Here is a 20,632-nt window from a genome sequence, read left to right on the forward strand (position 1 = left end):
GAGAATCGCACCCAGTGCCTCATACATGCTGAACAAGCAATCTACCACCAAGCTACAACTCCAGCCTCTGAGTACATATTCTTGTTGCCATTTTTTCCTTTTCTTTCTTGTTGTGGTAGTGAAGATTGAACTCAGAGCCTTGTACATACTAGGCAAGTGCTCTACCACTGAGCTTTTCTTATTGTCATTTAACAGAGCTATGGGAAAACTACCAACTCAAACAAATGCTGCCAATTTCCACCTTTCTTCACCTCTTATTCTAACAAGTGTCTAACAAGTGTCCTTCCTGTAAGTGTGAGTAGCCTCACCAAAGGAGATTTAGAAATCATCTTCAAGGACTAAGAAGTTGTGGGCAGAAAATTCAAGGACCTAGGGAGACTAGTTGATGTTTTCTTCTTACAAAAGACAACTGGTACTTTGGAATAGAAATGAATATATGGAAGATGAAATGGCTGTCTTTAGGGATGGAATATTAGAATAGAATTTGTTTTGAATGGATCATAGTTTAAAATACTGATTGCTGGGCTCCTGGCTAAGGACACAGTACTCTATGATAACTGGGAAAAATGTGTTTACCCAGAGCCTTACTGATCTGATAAAGAGAACTTTAAATTGAAAATGGAGGGGAAAGGAGCAAAGTGCCCTGACAATATTAAAATCAATTGCTATAGATTATATCAGATATGACAGCAAGAACAGCACTGGGGGAGGTTATTTGGGAAAAGAGTCAGTAATAGAACTAAAAGCTTCAGCTATTTTAGTTGATACACAGCACATGTGTTAGTATGAACCATATGAAATTACTAATATCCAACTCTTTCTGACCTACAAGAATGGTAATTTCATAAGGTTCAACTTAATAGTATAAGATAAATTTTAAATGCTAACTCAAGGTAATACATATTCGCTAAGAGGTCCCACTAAGACTTGGAAGAATGAAACTTGCAAATGAAATCTGACATTAGAAGAAACACATTAGTAAGTAGGTGTTCTTTGTAAGGGGAAGAGACACGGTGCTATATGCACAGAAATCCACATAAATGAGGACCGAGCCCTCTACAAAGTTTTGGTGAAGTAACAAGGGGAAAGGAAGAGAGGTTGTATAGTGAAGTGCATGGCACCCTATCCAATTGCAGAAATGGATGATGTATACCCAATGGATGCACATCTTAAAAATTGACACAGGGAAAGATACAGCAGCAAGGAAGAACTTTGTTCAAGGTTGATTCCTTTGCCTAAAAGCAGAACATTTAGAGATTCTCTTTTTAATTTTTTTAGTTGTACACAATTCCTTTGTTTTGTTTATTTATTTTTATGTGGTGTTGAGGGCCTCACATGTGCTAGGCGAGCACTCTACCACTGAGCCACAACCCCAGCCCCTAGAGATTCTTTACTTGTCTTCCTGACAATATTACCCCTCTGAAAGTAATCAACAGGAGGGACTGTTTGTTATTCATTACCTAACTGACATATAACAAATAACTGATTGGAGAAGTGGAACTTGAACAATAACCATATTGTCTCAGTTTGTGAGTGCATAAGGTTAGCTACAGTAAGGTATTTTGCTTTAGAATTTAGAAAGGCAGACTTGGAAAGTGTTCAGAAAATAAAAGATAGCAGGAAGGCAAAAAAAAAAAAAGAGCATGATACCATAGATCTGGCTTTAAGCACAGCTATGCCATTGATTAGCTGTGGTACCTTGGTTAAGTTAACTCTCCAAGCTTTAGGTTCCTGTGGGAATGTCGGGAGGTAGGGGAGCAAGAGAAGGGCATGGAATGATCAATGACATGGAATCACCTACTTCACAAGGTGGTTCTGACAAGTGAATGAGATGTCACTATGCATCAGTCTTTAAAACTTAGTAGGCATGCATTAATTGTTAGTTTTCTTTTACTTTCTACTTAGCTGCACTCACAAATGGGTTGAAAAGCTCTTAAAAACTAAAATTTGACCCTATAATGATGAATTATTTTAATAAAGTAAAAGGAGAGGTAGCTAAAGAAAATGATGCAGATGCACAGAGGTCTTTGGTGCTAACACATTAAAAACATGGAAAAACAAGAGTGTCGTTTGACCATATGAAATAGTAACTGAAACTACAAAACCATGTCAGGAAGGCCTGACCCAATAGGAATTAATTTTAGGTATAAGAAAAAGGCTATTTACATTTTCATTTTCATTAAGAAATCAATCAAGAAGGCCTCAAACTCCATGCACTGGGACAGATATTATTCTTTTTAAAATTATAATTAGGTGTTCAAAAGTTATAGAATATTAGGTACACATAAAAATGTGAATAGTGCCACAGGGTATAAAATGAAAAACAAAATTTTATAATGCTTCCCAGACAACAAAGAAAGCCAACCCTCTAATTCCCACTTTGGTTTGTTTTTTTCTAACATCCAAACTGTCCATTAGGCTGGAAAGGGTCAAGTAGATATTGGCAGGAGGCAGCTGAGGATCTTAGTAAGAAAATTGTAAGAGAGCACTGAGATGCTTTAAATGATCTTGGGTCTCTTGGCCTAGACAAATTTTATGTCAGGACATTGAGGGAAGCTGCAGAAGAGATTGCTGAACTACTTACTGCCTATAAGCTTTAGGGAATTCTGGGGAATAAAACATGAATAAGACATGCTAGATGCCTGGAAAAGGACATATGTTCCCTTTTTGTTGAAAGAGAAGGTGGATCTCCCAGGCAAGTTTCTAGAATATGTCACAAGAGTACTTAGAAGGGAACTAGTGGTCACAAAGAGTTTATAAAACCTTTTACCTTACAATACAGAATGAGCTCATTTTCTTTTTTCAAATGAGCTTAGTATATCAATGTAGATGGGTAAAGCAGAGAAACGCTATAGCAGTGTAGCTGAGGCCCAGCAATACATTAACAAATCATTCCTGATGTCCTTGGGAAAAGGTTGGGAGAATATATTGTATAATTTTTGAGTGGGCAAAAGGGTTTTTTGTTTTGGGTACTGGGGGCTGAACTCAGGGGCACTTTACCACTGAGCTACATCCCCAGCCCTTTTTAAAAATTTTGAGATATGGTCTTGCTAAGTGGCCCAGGCTGGCCTCCAACTTGTGTTCCTCCTGCCTCAAGTCACTGGGACTATAACCATGTGTCACCATGCCTGGCTTCTGAAAAGTGTAATTAAAGAAACATGGAATTACAAATGATGGCATTAATTAATGGCAATATGTGTGAAAAACAAGACTTAAAAGCTTTTATTTGTTCTTTCAGCAAATACTTATTCAAAGTACCAGGTAGTGTGCCAGACACTGATAATATAGAAGATAACAAAAACATGATCTGTCCTCATGAAACTTAGACTATTGAAGGAAATATACATTAATCCAATTGTTTCACAAATTTGTGTCCACAAACTGTGAAGAATCAAATAGTGCTAAGAGGGCTTGTAACAAGAGAAACTGACCTTGTCGGGGAAGAAAGATTTCTCTGAAGAGCTGACATGTGAACTAACTTCCCAAGGATATGGGAGGAAACTAAGGTGAAGGCAAGGGAGGGCAAATGGTAAGTCCACTGAGCCAGTGATATGATGATATGAAATGCCTATTTTAGTGTCAGGGAGTCCCTTTCCCTTCCCTTTGGCAGGGGTTATGGCCAGAGTCAGGGTCAGGACTGGGATGGGGCTCACCTTGCTTGCTATCTGGGATTGTCAGTGTCCCTGGAGTTCAGGCCAAAGCAGCAGCCCTCTTTGTCAAGAAGGTGGTGTTAGAGCTGAGGAGATGGACCATGTGGTTGCAGACAGATCACGCAGAGAGAATGAGCAAACAAATCAATACTTGAGCTTAATGAGAGCCAGTTGGAAGAAAGGCTAGAATAAACTCTCTGGTGTTGAACTAAAAATGAAGATATCAGTATGAATTCATGGCTTTACATAAGTGCATATGTTTACTGATAAGCATGTATATGCATACACTGTGAATATGTAAATATACATACACACATTTATTTCATAGCTCTGTCCACTGAGATAAATGACAGCACCTCAGTAACAATGAATACACCTAGGGCCTAGATCCTGGGCATTAACTACCATTCTCCATTAAAAGAAACTAGAGCTCTCTGGAGAAATGACTGATTCCAGGTGTTTTAGCTTTTTCATAACTATGACTAAAATGCCTGATGAGAATAATTTAGAGGAATAAGTTTATTTGGAGCTCATAGTTTTAGTCCATAGACAGCCAATTCCATTGCTCTGGGCCCAAAGTGAGCAGCACATCATGGGGGAAGAATCCAGCAGAGGAAAGCTTTATAACTAATCACAGTAAGGAAGTAGTGGGAGTTGGAAGGAAGAAGGAGCCACAGGAAAGATGCACCCTTCCAGGGCATGCCAGCAGTGACCCACCTCCTCTCTCTATGCCTCACTTGCCTATGGTTACCACCTGGTCAGTTCAAACTAGGATGGACTGATTAGCTTACAGCTCTCATAGCCCAATCACTTTACCTCTGAATATTCCTGCAGAAATACAGGAGCTTTCGGGGGACAGTTCATATCCAAAACTAACACCAGGGCTGGGACACAGAAAGCATAAGATAAGCCTAGAGTATCTTATTATGCCATAAAATAGTGTTCAAGATAATGGGAACATACCAAAAGGGCAGAAGAGCCAGATTTGAGCAGAAAACAACGATAACAGTGAATTATAATCCACTGAAATAAAACAAGATTCTGTTAGTATAAACTAAAATGTAGTTTAAAATGTGAATATGTAAGTGGGAGTGGGATGGGGTATAGTACAGTGGTAGATCACTTGCCTAGCTTGCACAATGTCCTGGGTTTAATCAAAAGAGTAAAGACTGGGGGAGAAGAAAAAGCTTTACCTAACAAATGCCAACTAATAATGAAGGGGGAATGATGGAAACAGAACAATCAACATTTAGCAGCTATCAAAATAAAACTGGATTCAGAAAAGAATTGTCACCAGGTACCAAAACCAGTGGGTGAAAGTTTAATGAGGAATAGAATATTTACTTAATTTCAAAGTATTTTCTACCAAGTACTTTGTAATTGCTAACTGCAAAACATTTATCAATTACCTTGACATTAGAGAAACTTTGCAGCCACTATCTTAATTTTAACCAGTCAGGTGCAAATAAATACCATGTGCCTGCTGGTGTGAGGCACCAGGAACACATTGCTTTGTGGTATGCCTTGCCAGAGGCGTACCACATACCATATACTGGACCCACCAAACCCACCTAAATCAAGGTTCATGGTACAAAGTAATTAGCCTGTACCTTTAAGTCAAGGTCATTTGCAAGAGATAAAGGAGATATGAAAGCAAAGTGCAACTTATGGTCCTGAATTTATGAAGAACTTTATTAGGATAATAATAAATGAAATTTGAATGGGTTCTATGGATTATATGTTAAAATTGTAACGTTACTTTCCCAATTTTAAAGGTTGTACTGTGATTATGTAGGAGAGTATTCTGCTTTTATGAAATATACACTGAAATACTAAAGGGTAGTAGGGGAGGATGTCTGCAAATTAATCTCAGCTGGTTCAGAAAGATGCAGTGAATAATAAGGCAATGTGATTAAATGTTAAGCAACAGGGAGGCGGGGTGAAGTGTGTACGGCAGTTCTTTGTGCTTACCTATAACTTTTCTTGAATATGAAAGTATTTCAAAATCAAAAGTTAAAAATGTTAGTACAGATCAACAGGGAGAAAAAACCAACATGATCTCACAGAACACTAATGCTAGTCTAGGCAGAATGTGGCTGCATGGGTCAATACTCACTGGAACATGGGACTTGGTTTTTAGAAGTTAGTGTGACCAGATCACATGGAGGAACAGCTAAGGGGCCCGAAGATGCTTTACCCTGAAAAAGAAAAAACCTAGAGGATAGGAAGCGGCTCACTTGCATCTTCCATTCTCCAAAGGGTGTCTGGGACAGAGATGGCAGACTTGCCATAGGGAGATAGACTGCTCTTCAGTATGAGGAAAAGCTCTTTACCAGTGAGAGTGAGAAAGATGATATATAGATGATGACAGATAGATGATAGATAGATAGATAGATAGATAGATAGATAGATAGATAGATAGATAGATAGAATGAATTATCTTAGGAGTTCCCTAACAGAGATTATGTTCTAATAGAGACTGGGCAACTAATTCTCAAGGATGCCAGAGAGAGATTTCATGAATCAGATAAATTACCATGAAGATCCTTCCAATGAAGTTTATGATTCTCTGTCATCTTTACGTATTGGGAATTCAAGCACTTTGGAAATAAATGTTGTGGTTGGACTGGGATGAATTCTCTGTTGCTCACAAGGTACATAAAGCATCTTACTTCTCACACAGGCTATTTCAATATAATCTTTAGGAATTTGGAAAATTCATTCATTCCCTATAAATGAGCTGGTCACTGGGTAAATGTCAAAATGCTTTTATTTAAGAAAATTCATTCACCAACATGAAAACATGGCATGAGAAAACAGAAACAAAAACTCAAAGAGAAAATGGCAAAAATTGAAATATTCAGCAGTTCAGGACAATACATCTTCTTCAAGTGCTGTGAGCTTGCCTGCTCAGAAACTTTGCTCTGGTAATTCTCACTCTTCATTAAAAAGTGAACCCTTCTTTTTATCTAACACTTCCATGAGCTCACTATACAGAGCATTCATCTAGAAAAGAAAATAGCAAATACATTTCTTGAGAAGAAAAGGAAATTTGGGAAAGTTCCATTGTGATACCACAGAATTCTAACCCTTATCTTCTGCCATCCAAGGATCCATTTGTGGGAGCAAATACAGTCCTCTATTAAGGTAGAGGATCCAAATGCATTAGATCTGTTTAATTAAGAACAGGCAAAGGTACTCAAAACAGAAAAGATTCTTTTCTCTTTCTTTTGTGGTACTGGGGATTGAACCCAGGGGCACTCTACCACTGAACTATATCCCCAGCCATAGATATATATTGAGATAGTCTCCCTAAGTTTCTCATGCTGGCCTCAAACTTGAGATCCTCTCATTTCAGACTCCTAATTAGCTGGGATCATAGGTGTATGCCATTGTGCCTGGGATTCTTTGTTCTTATTTGGAAACAAGGATTTTTCTCCACTGAACCTCTCCTGTTTAGCTAATGGCCCAGTTGCCTGTAACTGAAAATAGTTCCTGGAGGAAATGCCTATTTGAACAGCCATTGCTTTGAGCAGAGGCCCGTCCTTCCCCACATGCACTGGCATTGACAGTGACGCATCTTTCCAGAGCTCACTCTTGGCAGTCTTCTTAATTAGATTCTATTTGCTATCCCTAAGTTTCCTCCTGTTCTCCATCTTTCCTGGTTTTTGCTCTAAGAGTTTATTGTGTACAGTCCCCTAATTCCTGAAGTTATATGAAACCACTGAGAGGAAAAATGATTAATATCCTTGCCTAGCCAAGTAAGGTCATTGGGTCCTTATGGAGAGCCCAGCTAAACATTCTCTCCCCCGTAAGTCATGCTACCTTAGCCCTTTCCCTCCTCACCTGAGTCTCATAGTTTCCCTTGAGGGAGCCAAGGTGATGAAGGAAACGCAACGCCAGGCCACACCACTTTTCAGCAGACACATACTTGCTCCTGTTAAACATAAGTATTCCGGTATTCCAGGATTTGGTCATCAGCCAGAGAATCTCTATTTCTGGGTAGCCTTCCTGAAATCAAGAACAGTGGGTGTTCTACAGTTATTACTGTCACAACTCATTGTAGCTCTTCCTGTATCAATGCTGTGTCTCATTATTTTAAACAGTGAATGTTCTACTAGCACGAAGGAAAGCCTGTACTCTGGGCAGTAGGAGAGCAACTTGAAGTCTATCAGCTGTAGAATGTTCCCTAGCAACATTTCATGAAGTGAAACATAAATGGAAAAGGCAATGAGGTCCTCTTCGACTGAAAAAGAATTAGAGACAAATTCCTGGTCTCCCTGAATTAGGATACAGAGGAAAAGCCTATTTCCTGTTTGGGGCTTCCCTTGATGCTGTCCTCTGTCAATTGTCTCCCCAATTCCTACTTCCATGTTTTAGAGTTTGTCAAGAAGTAATTTTCCCAAGGTTCTCAATTTCTACTCATGGAATAGACATGATATTAATTTTTACTACTGAGATATGAACAAAGGGCACATTTCTATGATGGTCCTTTAGCCTTATCAGTCACCTTTACCATGACTAACCACAGGATTATATTACCTTCTTCACAGAACTTTTCAATAGTGAGAAGGATTAGTCCCAAGGTGGAGCATAAAAAGAGCATTCATGTTAAAGTCCTTCATCTGCACAAAAGGTCTCAGGCCCCTGAAGGGGGAGATGTGACAGAACACTTGGGCAACAGCTTCTTCAGTGTCAAGGATGTTGTCTCAGCTGTCATTCATTCATTTGGATCCATAAAAAAATTACCATGCATAAGAAACATTTTGACAATGAGGGCACTGTGAGGAATAAGACAATGCTCTTATCACAAAGGACACAATGCCTTCGGAGAGGCAAGGCATCCATATATATAAAGATAGCTTAACTGCTGAGGATATAGCTCAGTGGTAGAGTGTGAAGCATTGGGATTCAATTTCCAGTACTGAAAAAAAATGACTTCACATAGCATGTAACTGAGGATTAGACAGAGTGACAAAGTTATTTATTCTCTAGTTCATTAAGAGATGACTGCTAGGATAGCTCAGTCAGAGGTGACCTAGTCTCTACCTGAAATCTTTCTCTCTGTCCTTGTCCAATTGGCAAACTTCTACTTATTCTTCAAATTCACAAGCAGAATTATTTCTCTGTTCCCACAGTAAGCTTTCTCGATACCATTCCTCTAGTACAAATTACATCACAATATTTTAACACATTGTCTCTTCTTATATATATATATTTATCTCCTCCAGACTGTTGAGTTCCTTGGAGTAGAGGGGATTATTTTTGTTCCGTTTTTGTATCTCCAGAGTCCTACACTATGCCTGGCACATAATGGAAGCACACAAAAATTTTCTTAATGAATTAGTGAATGAACAAATGGTTAAATTTCCAGTTAAATGTGAATTCTTAAGTGAGTTTTTTCCTGACTCTCCACAATTTCTTGCTCAAATCTCTTTGCTCGTAGTACCACAAAAGTACTTCTAACACTGTCTTCTTGTCTGTCTCCACCACTAACAGGGGGAGTTCCCTGAAGGCAAAATGTCATTCAACTTTGTGTATTCACAGCTTGGTCCAGTGATACAGAGTATGAGTGTTGTCATTTTAACCAAATGAATGAAAAAAAAAGTGACCAAACAAACATGATCTGAGGGTAGATGAGCCAGATAGAGATATGCAGAGATCATATGAAATGTCCAGAATAAGCAAATCCATAGAGACAGAAAGTAGATCAGTGGTAGCCAGGGGCTGGGGGAGGGAAGAATGAGGGAATGTCTGCTAATGGGTACAGTGTTTCCTTTTGGAGTGATAAAAATGTTCTGGAATTTGATAATGGTGATAGTTGTACAATTCTGTGAACAACATCCACTGAATTGCATACTTTTTTTTTTTTTTTGTACCAGGGACTGAACTCAGGAGCACTTGACCACTGAGCCACATCCCCAGATCTATTTTGTATTTTTTTTAGAGACAAGGTCTCACAGAGTTTCTTAGTGCCTCACTTTCGCTGAGGCTTGCTTTGAACTCACGATCCTCCTGCCCCCACCTCCTGAGCTGCTGGGATGACAGGCGTGCACCACTGTACCCAGCTTGAATTGTACACTTTGACATAGTGAGTTTTATGATACATAAAATTAAATATCAACAACAAATAAAAATATAGATTCACAGATAAAGAAAAGGTTGTTTCAAATGGGCAGAAGAGAATAAAGACTTGTATTTGAGAGCAAGTTCTGTTCTTGTATTTGAGAGCAAGCATAATATGGTCTGGCCTAAGCAGACAATTTATGTAGAGTAATTAATGGGGAAGCAGACTCAAGTGTAGGATGGGCTTTTTAAGCATTTCCTACATGCTCTTCCTCAGAACATTAGTGTCATCAGAAATGTTAACAGATGGTCTATGAATACAAGGTTCTTAGTCAAATAAGTTTTGGAAATGCTGTGTTCTATATATCATCCTCTTGCAACATTATAATGCATATTAATTCATTGAACATTTAAGGAAGTTTTACAGTAAAGAAACCATGTTACTTTTTTTTTTTTTTGGTACCAGGGATTGAACCCAGGGGTGCTTAGCCACTGTGCCTTATCTCCAGCCTTATTTATTAATTTTATTTAGAGACAGGGTCTCACTAAGTTGCTTAGGGTCTCACTAAGTTCCTGGGGCTAGCTTTGAACTTGTGATCCTTCTACTTCAGCTTCCCAAGCCTCTGGGATTACAGGTATGTGCCACCATACCCAGCCCATGTTACTTTTTAAATCTTGGTAAGAAGGACTAATATCCTGTGAGGTAGAGTGCAAGAGGTTTTGCATTATAAGCTATGGGATTTGGAATTATTCTGTTGCCAGTGGAAAGGCACTGAAACATTTTAGGAGGAAAGTGATATAATGAAACTGTAGTTTTAATAAGATCAAGATGCCAGTGGTGTTTAGAAAAGACTGGAGTGTGAAAAAACACAGACAAGAAGACTTGGGGGTGTGTGTTTGCTTCCTTGCTTGTTTTTGCAGTGCTGTGGGTCTAACTCAGGGCTTTCCAAATGTCAGCAAGCATTCTAACACTAAGCTACCCCCAGCCCAAGATTTGTTTAAAGGGGATAGTAAGAGTCTAAGAATAAAGTGTTGGGGGTCAAAGTAAAACAGTGACAATGAAAAGATGTTAAGAAACATTCTAAAGAGAGAATCAGTAGAACTTGGTAACCAATTTGATATAGGAAATAAAAGTTAGGTCAATTGAAATGGCTCTAGGGCTGGGGTTGTGGCTCAGTGATAGAGTGCTTGCCTCACATGCATGGAACACTGGTTTTGATCCTTAGCACCACATAAATAAATAAAATAAAGGTATTGTGTCCATCTACAACTAAATTTATTTATTTATTTATTTATTTATTTATTTATTTATTTATTTATTTACACACGGACACAATGTCTTTATTTTGTTTATTTATTTTTATGTGGTGCTGAGGATCAAACCCAGGGTCTTACACTTGCGAAGTGAGTGCTCTACACAGAGCTACAACCCCAGCCCTACAACTATTTTTTTAGCTACACATGACAGTACAATGATCTTGACAATTCATACATTTGAATAGTTTTTTTTAAAAAAAGAAAGAAAATGGCTCTAAAATACAAAGTTTCAGAGAATACTGGTAATATTAAAAGAAAAGATGGCAACAAAGTAGAACAAATTGAAAAAAAAGAAAAAAAGATGGAAGGAAATATTTCTGGGAATAAGGGATCAAGATAGTGATAAGTTCTATTTTCAATACATAGGGTGTGAGGTAATGACCTATTAGCAGTCATTCCCCATTCCTTCCTTCTCCAGTGCCTGGCTACCACTAATCTACTGTCTGTTTATATGAATTTGCCTATTCTGGGCATTTTATATAATCTCTGTGTATCTCTATCCTACTCATACCATGTAGGCATGTACTTGGATTCAGGTAATAAAGCATATCAATTCACTTAAAAGACAAAAGTATGGAATATAGAAAAGAGGATAGACAATATTGGGAATGTTCGTAGTTGGGTGGGAAGAGGGAAACAACAACTCAGAGAAGTGGTGAGAAAATGCAAGACAAGGGAAAACAAGAGCTGTGATAAGGAAGCAATGGTCAATAATGAAGACTAGGGACCATCATATTTGTCTATAAGTGGGTAGTTATTTGCCTTGTAAAGTGTGGTTAACAGTGCAGAATGAGGGAAAGAGTAGCTCAAGAGTAAGACAGACAGATTGGCAGGACCTCATAGGCTACGTTTAGGACTTTGGTCTTTGGAGAGCAATGGGGAATTACAAAAGAGGATAAAGTGGGGCTGGGGTTGTGGCTCAGTAGTAGAGTGCTTGCCTCGCACGTGTAAGGCCCTGGGTTCGATCTTAAGCACCACATTAAAAAAATAAATTATTGTGTACAACTGTAAAAAAAATAAATATTTTTTAAAAAGAGGATAAAGTAAGGTCATATCAATTTAAATTTTGAAAATTTAAATGATCCCCCTGGTTGCTGGATGAATAAAAGCTTAGAAGCAAGCAAGAGTAGATATAAGACCAGACAAAAGATTCCTGTAGTACCCGAGATAAAACAAGATAACTTGAACTAGTTGTGGATGTTGGAAGATGAGAAGAAGTAGATGAACTGAAGAAATATTTATAGAAGATAGAATTGACAGATCTTGGTGATAAATTAGAAATGGGAGTAAAGGAGGCATGAGGATGACTTCTGGATGCTTGGCTTTGGCAAGTGAGAGGAATGATGGTGCCACTCAATGGCTTAGGGACCACTGGAATTTTATTTCAATTTGCATTAACTACCCTAATGTCTTGCATTGCTCAAGATAATTGTTAATCCTCAATAAAGAAATGCATCTCTTCAGTTACTCACCTCAAAGCAACATGGAATTGCCATTGTGAAATACACATTCCTGCCAGTGAATTTGCTCTGATGATTTTTGGAGGCTCAGATTTGAAATCAGTTATCTCTGTCCTCAACAACTTTACATATTGGCAGTCATGCAAATCTCTAACTGAATTATAGATATTTTAGAGCACAAATGCCCATCTTTTTAGGCATAGATTCCCCAAAGTGAATATTGTATATATCAACTTTACTGAGATAAAATTTACATACCATACAGTTTACCTACTTAAAAGTATACACTTCAATTGTCAGTATATTCAAGGAGTTCTGCCACCATGACTACAATCAATTTCTGAATATTTTCATCACTCCCAAAGGAAATTTTTGTGCCCATTAACTCCTTCCTCACCCACCCCCCAATACAATCCCCCTCAAGCCCAGGGAAACCACTAATCTAATTTTTGTGTCATATATCAGTATATTCTGGAAATTTAAGATTAACCAAGTCAGACAGTACGTGGTCTCTTTTATAGGCATCTTTCACTTAGCATACACACACACACACACACACACATTTTTTTTATAGCTGAGGATTGGATTCAGGGCCTCATGCATGCTGGGCAATTTCTCTGCTACTGAGCTAAATCCCTATCCCAGCATAATGTGTTTGGAGTTTACCATGTTATAGTGTATGTCTGAACTTCATTCCTTTTATAGTCAAAGGATATACCACTACATAGAAATACCACATTTTGTTTATCCATTCATTGATGGATAGACATTTAAGTTGTTTCCATTTTTTGGCCATATGAATACATCTGCTATGAATATTTGTATGAGTCTTTATACATATGTTTTCACATTTCTCTTGGGTATATGAGTGAGAGTGGTTTTTTCTTTCTTTTTTATTGTTTTGGTGATACTGGGGATGGAACCCAGATCCTCATGCATGCTAGTCAAGTACTCTACCTCTGAGCTACAACCCACAACTCTTTTATTTTGAGACTGAGTCCACTAGAATTGCCTAGGCTGATGTAGAAATTGGGATCCTTCTGCCTCAGCCTCTGGAGTAACTGGGATTATAGGTGTGCACCACTGTACCTGGTTTAGAGTAGAATTTGAGAGCCACATGGTAGTTATGTATAACCTTCTGAGGAACCATCAGGCTATTTTTCAAAGTATCTGTACCATACCATTTTACAAAAACAGACACTATGTGAGGGTACCAATTTGTTGTCAACACTTTTTTACTATCTTTTAAATTATAGCTTATATCTTACTGGGTGTTAAGGGGTAGTCCATGTTCAATATCATTAGTTATCAGAGATACACAAATAAAAATCATATCTTATATGCTTTTGGCCATTTGGATACTTTCTTTGGAGAAATGTCAAGTCAAATGCTTTGCTCACTAAAAAAAAATAGTTGCCTTTCAGAATTCCTTTTTGTTTCTTTTATGTGATACTGGGCATGGAACCCAGGGCCTTTTGCATGCTTAGACAAATACTCTATCATTGAGCCACATCCCAGCCCATAAGAGTTCTTTATATATTCCAATAAAAAATCTCTTACTACACATATGAGTTCCAAGATTTACTCCCATTCTTTGGGCTGCCTTATTACTTCCTCAATGGTGTTCTTTATAGAAAAAAATGTTTTAATTTTGCTGAAACCTAATTGATCTATTTTTTTTCATTGCTTGTACTCATGGTGCCATATCTAAGAAACAATTGCCTAGTCTAAGATCACAGAAGATTTAAGACTATGCTTCTTTCTAAGAGTTTGATTATTTTAGCTCTTACATTTAGGCCTTTGATTTACTCTTCTATATGGTGGGAAGTCAGGGTTCAAATTTCCTTCCTTTCCATGTAACTATCAATTTGTCTGAACACTATTTATTAAAAACACTATTACCAGGCTGAGGTTGTAACTCAGCAGTAGAGTGCTTGCCTAGCACACCTGAGGCACTAGGTTTGATTATCAGCATCACATAAGAATAAATAAATAAAATAAAGGTATTGTGTCCATCTATAACTATAAAAAAATTTAATAAAAAACCACTATCCCTCCCATTGGATGGACTTGACAACTTTATAAAAAATGAACTGACTGGGGCTAGGGTTGTGGCTTAGTGGTAGATGCTTGCCTAGTACATGTGAGACACTAGGTTCAATCCTCAGCACCACATAAAAATAAATAAATAAAATAAAGGTATGTGTCCATCTACAACTAAAAATATTTTAAAAATCAACTAACTGCCACTGAGTGTGGTGGCATACACCTCTAATCCCTGTTACTCATGAGGCTGAGGCAGGAGGTTCTTGGTTGAGGCTAGCCTGAGCATTTGATTAAGACCCTATCTCAAAATAAAATATAAAAATAGGGATATAGCTCACTTTTAGCATAGTTGCCTAGCACATACAAGGTCCTGGGTTCAATCCCTAGTAACACACACTCATACACACAAATCAATTGACAATAAATTTGAGGGCTGGGGTTGTGGCTCAGTGGTAGAGCACTTGCCTATCATATGTGAGGCACTGGGTTCAATCCTCAGCACCACATAAAAAATAAATGAATAAAATAAAGTTATAATGTCCATCTACAATTAAAAATATTTTTAAAGAAGAAAATATTAAAAAATAAATTTGAGTGTTTCTGCATTCTTTATTCTATCTCATTGATTTATATGCATATCCTCATGTCAAATTCTTACTCTTTTTATGTATGATGGAGGGTTTATTGGGGGTAGAATCCAGAGGAGCTCTACGACTGAGCTACATGCCCAGCCCTTTTATAAAAAACTTTGAGATAAGAGTTTCATTAAGTTTCTGAAGCTGGTCTTGGATTTGTAATTCTCCTGCCTCAGCCTCCCAAGTAGCTGGGACTATCTCTTTTTTTTTAAAGAGAGAGAGAATAAATTTTTTAATATTGATTTTTCAGTTTTTCAGTGGACACAACATCTTTGTTTGTATGTGGTGCTGAGGATCGAACTTGGGCCACACACATGCCAGGCAAGTGCACTATTGCTTGAGCCACATCCCCAGCCCCAAGGGACTATCTCTTTTTAATGATGTCTCTTAAACTCTCTGCCGCTGCTGCTAGCACATCTAGCTGTTAGGTTCCACTAATTGCACCAAGGTTTGCACTGTTTTCAATAATCCCCTGGGGCATAAATTGTTCCACACTCTGATCCAATGAGATTCAGGCCACTCTCAAGGGGTAGTTTTTTGGGTCTTGTGTATTAATTTTTTTAATTAGTACATTATAGTTATAGTTTTTGAGTCAAGTTTTTGTGGTTTGTTCTGACCCCTGTAGGTCACTTTTTAGCTCTTTCCATGATTCTCTCTGATAATCTAGCTGGGCTATGAGCTAGCTTCTTATTCAAATAGAGCCAATGCCTTCCTCTCATTGCTTACCACCAAAATATTCATTGGTTTCAAGAGCACCCTTTGGCTTGAACCTCTCCACACTATTTCAAGGAAAGTGAGATCTTTGGGGGAGAACTTTGAAGCTTTCTGTTCTTATGGATTGGCTTTCCCCTTGGGAGAAATGTCTCAGCTGCTGCTCCAGAGCTTCAGGAGGTGGGGTATAAATCCTTTTTCCTGACTGGCATCCTTATTTTAAAAGCAGGATGCTAGGTAGGGCAGTAGTATCTTCTAGGATTACCTCTCTGGATGTGGAAACTTTTGCCTATGTGTGAGCTGGGGAAAGGTCAACTGCAGCCAAAATATACTTAATCTGACTTGCCTTGGGTAGGTATTCTGCCTTATGAGTGGAAGGAGGGTGGAGGAAGGGAGCCCTCATGCTTTTCTTGGCTACACTTTCTAGGAATTTAGCCTTTGTAATGTGATTTTCTTTTACCTTTTTTTTTCATGGTGCTGGGGATTCACCCTGGAGCCTTGAACATTTTCAACAAGCAATCTATCACTATTCTAAATTCCTAGCCCTTTTTTAAAAAATATTTTGAGACAGGGTCTTGCTAAGTTGCCCAGGCTGGCTTCGAATTCATGATCCTCCTGCCACAGACTCCTGAGTAGTTGAAATTACAGGTTTGTGCCACCCTGCCTGACTCTAATGTGATTTTTAATTTAAATGTTGTGGATATTTTATCCAAATCTACAGCTTGTTTTAAAACCTTTTGTGGTAGCTTGAGTCATTTATTACTTTATGTAAATGAATTTTTTTTGTACTTTTTTGGGTGAAACCTCTTTATCCCATGATTAAAAACAATGTTTTCCTAGCTAGGTGCAGTGGCACAAACCTGTAATCACAGTGGCTCAGGAGACTGAGGCAGGAGGATCACACGTTCAAAATCAGCCTCAGCAATTTAGTGGGGCCCTAGGCAACTTAGCAAGACTCTGTCTCAAAATAAAAAATAAAAAAGGGACTGGGATGTGACTCAGTGGTTAAGTTCCCTTGGGATCAATCCTCAGTACCAAAAAAAAAATAATAATAAAAAATAATAAAAATTTTAAAAGGCCATCCTCACCTCAGTGATTTAATATACACCCCTTATTGAATACTAAGTTCTCATAGTTATGTGGACATTCTCTTGGGCATTATCTTCTCCTACTAATCTATTTGTGGATGTTTATAATAATATTACATGTTAATATCACTTTATAAACAAATATTTGATAGTGTGTGTACCACCAAGCCAAGCAAAACTTTATTGGTTGTTATGGCTCATCTTTTTGTTTTGCAGAAAATTTTAGAATCACTTTATTAAGTTTAATTTAAAAAATCTCACTGAGGGCTGGGGTTGTGGCTCAGTGGTAGAGTACCCACCTAGCACAGGTGAGGCACTGGGTTTGATCCTCAGCACCACATAAAAATAAATAAAAATTTTAAAAAATAAATAAAAAATAAAAATAAAGGCATTGTGTCCACCTACAACTTAAAAGATATTTAAAAAAATCTCATTGAGGGCTGTAGCTGTAGCTCAGTGGTAGAGTGCTTGCCACACATGTGTGAGGCACTGGGTTCAATCCTCAGCACCACATAAAAATAAGCAAATAAAGATATCATGTCCATCTTTAAAAAAATCCCAATGAGAATTTTATCTTGACTGAATTTATTGCACTGAATTTAAGGAAATTGACTCTATAATATTAAGGCTTCTTATCCAAGATTGTGGATATATTCCCATTTGTTTGAGACCTATGCCTTTAAATTTTTTTATTAATGCATGATAGTTGTACATAATATTAGGGACCAACGCTTTTTTTAAAGCAGAAAAGATCATTGAAAGATAGAGATTGAAAATGATGAAGAGACAGGAAAGTAGTCCAGGAGATAGAAGAGGACTGAATTGATGAATAAGGTTGAGGAAATATGTTTTTGGAAAAGAGGATAGGTGAGTAGATAGGTACAGGGGCAGAGGTTATCATTGAAATATTGGTTAATGAGGAATCTTATACTTTATGTCCTTGATCTTCTGAATTAAAAAGATATGCTGGGTATAGGGCACACACCTGTAATCCCAGCTATTCAAGAGGCTGAGGTAGGAGGATTGCAGGTTTGAGGCCAGCCTGGACAACTTAACAAGACCCTGTTCAAAATAAAATAAAAAGGTTTGGGGATGTAGCTCAGAAGTAGAGCGCTTATATAGATATGTGAGGTCCTGTGCTTCATCCCCAGCAGTGCGTGCGCGCACACAGCATGCACACATACACACACACACACACACACACACACACACACACACACACACGCAGATACGAGAACATCTAATGAGGAATGAGTAAGGTATAAAATTTTTATAAGGATAGACTAGATTTGAATCAGCTACTTGAGTTTTCCAAAAGGTTGACAGGAATGCAAGTTCTTTTTTTTTGTTTTTTGGTACTGGGGATTAAACCCAGGGTGTATAACCACTGAGCCACATCTCTAGCCCTTTTATATTTTATTTTTAGACAGGATCTCTCCAAGTTGCTCAGAATCTCACTAAATTGCTGAGGCTGGTTTTGGAGCTTGGATCCTCCTGCCCCAGCCTCCCAAGCCTTTGGGATTACAGATGTAAGACACCAAGCCCAGCAAGAAATGCAAGTATTTTGGAAGAGCAATGAGAATCCATTGAAAGCTTAACAACATGAATCTGTACTGGGCTAGATCTGAATGGTTCTGTGTTTTTCTTCTTTAGTTATTGTGCTGTTCAAGACCAGGGGCAGAAGAACTGATGGTGTTCAGTCACTAGATTTGGAAAAAAAAAAAAGGAAGACCAGGTATAACTAAAAAAAAAAACTCAAAAAACAAAAGAGTAGGGGTGGGGGAAGGGGGAAAGAGAGAGGAAAAGTGTGTAATCCGATTGGATTGTATGAGAGTGAGAAGAGTTATTTGAGATCCAAATGAGAGCCAATAATATATGTGGGGGAAGTGAGAGAGAGAGTATGGTCAGTAGAAAAACTCTGAGGTAAAAAATGAAGGTGAAGCCAGGTGTAGTGGTGCATGCCTGTAATCCCAGTGGCTCAGGAGGCTGAGACAGAAGGATCACAACTTCAAAGCCAAGTTCAGCAATTTAGCAAGTCCCTAAGCAATTTAGCAAGATCCTGTCTCAAAATAAAATTATATAAAGGGCTGGGGATGTGGCTCAATGGTTAAGTGCCCTGGGTTCAATTCCTGGTTCTAAAAAAAAAAAAGGAAACTACAAGGTGGAATAATTGCTAAGGTGGATGCCAAAGTCACTCAGGATAAAAAAATAATGATGAAATTTCCAAGGAAGGAAAGAAAATGTGTCCATGACTACACTGGTAATTAAGAGAGAGAAGACAGATTTTAAGTGAAGAGAGAAGTAGAAGACAGGTGAGATATAAACAAAATACACAGTGATACAGAGAGCAGAGGTCCAGGTAATTGAGTCTCTTCTGCTGAGAAAAAAAGGAGTTGTAGTGAGGGACATGTTTTCTTGAAGGAAGATCCTGCTTCAATCTGAGAGGAAGCAGGGAGAGGAGAAGATGAAGTCTGATGATTAAGAGAATATTAAGTACTGTCTGGAAAATCCGTGTCTTGTTTTTTGTGTTGGATGAAGTTAAGGATAGTCTCAAGATCAGGGAAATATGGAGTTGTGTTTTGGGGAGATACATTTGATAAGGATGCAAAGGAAAAACTGATGAAGAAAGAGCAAAAGAGCAATGAGGAAACTAACTATAGAAATCTAGAAGAAATACAATATCAAAGTCTGAATCAAAGATGCCTTTGCATGAGCCTCAATTCCGGCCTCAGGGAGATGTGAGGCTTGGAGGAAGTAAGATTTAGATGAAAGAGAAGATTTAAATGAGATCCAGGGGCTCATAACATAACAAGAAAATGTCTATGTCTCAAAAAAATTACTCATTACACTAAGAACTGGCAAGATCTCAAATTAAATTAAAAAGACAAACAATTAATACTAAAATGAGAAGAAAGAAATGTTACAGTATCTGACAAAGATTTTTTCCCATCACTTTTATAAATGGTAAAATACACATAACATAATGTTTACCACCTTAAACTTTTTTTGGTACTAGAAATTGAACCCAAGGGTACTCTACCACTGAGCTACATCTCCAACTCTTTTATTTTTGAGATAGGGTCTCGCTGAGTTGCTTAGGGCCTTGCTAAGTTGCTGAGGATGGCTTTGAACTTGCAATCTTCTATCTCAGCCTCCTGAATTTGTTGTGATTATAGGTGTGTACCATCTCACCCAGCTTAAATATTTTTTTGGGAGGGGGGTTCCAGGGATTGAACCCAGTGGTCCCAGTGGTGCTTAACCACTGAGCCATATCCCATCCCTGTTTTGTATTTTATTTAGAGACAGGGTCTTGCTGAGTTGCTTAGGACCTTGCTAAGTTGCTAAGCCTGGCTTTGAACACATGATCCTTCTGACTGAGCCTCCCAAGCTGCTGGGATTACAAGCATCCAGTACTGTGCCTGGGTTAAGTCATTTTTGAGTATATAGTTCATAATCATGCTGTTATGCGACTATCACCAACATCCATCCATCCATCCATCCACAGAACTGGAATCTTGCAAAATGTAACTCTGTACTTATTAAACAATACCCCTTCTCAGTCCCTAGCAACCACCACTCTATTTTTCCATCTCCATGAATTTAACCACTTGGTACTTCACATAAGTGGAATCATACAGTATTTGTCCTTTTGTGACACA

At 38.1% G+C, this 20,632-nt stretch overlaps 1 protein-coding gene across 1 annotated transcript in view; it reads right to left on the reverse strand.

Moving 5' to 3' along the window:
- Positions 1 to 6,402: 6,402 nt before the first annotated feature.
- Positions 6,403 to 20,632, reverse strand: part of Tex11 (testis expressed 11) — a 289,052-nt gene continuing 274,822 nt past the window's right edge. The window contains exons 29-30 of the mRNA XM_021719909.3: positions 7,497 to 7,661; positions 6,403 to 6,656 (exon numbers count right to left, since the gene is read on the reverse strand). Coding sequence (XP_021575584.3) covers positions 6,585 to 6,656; positions 7,497 to 7,661 — 237 coding nt within the window. The 3' untranslated portion in view covers positions 6,403 to 6,584. The remainder of the gene's footprint in view (positions 6,657 to 7,496; positions 7,662 to 20,632) is intronic.

The sequence above is a fragment of the Ictidomys tridecemlineatus genome, chromosome X, assembly GCF_052094955.1.
Source record: "Ictidomys tridecemlineatus isolate mIctTri1 chromosome X, mIctTri1.hap1, whole genome shotgun sequence".
NCBI classification, from domain to species: Eukaryota; Metazoa; Chordata; class Mammalia; order Rodentia; family Sciuridae; genus Ictidomys; species Ictidomys tridecemlineatus.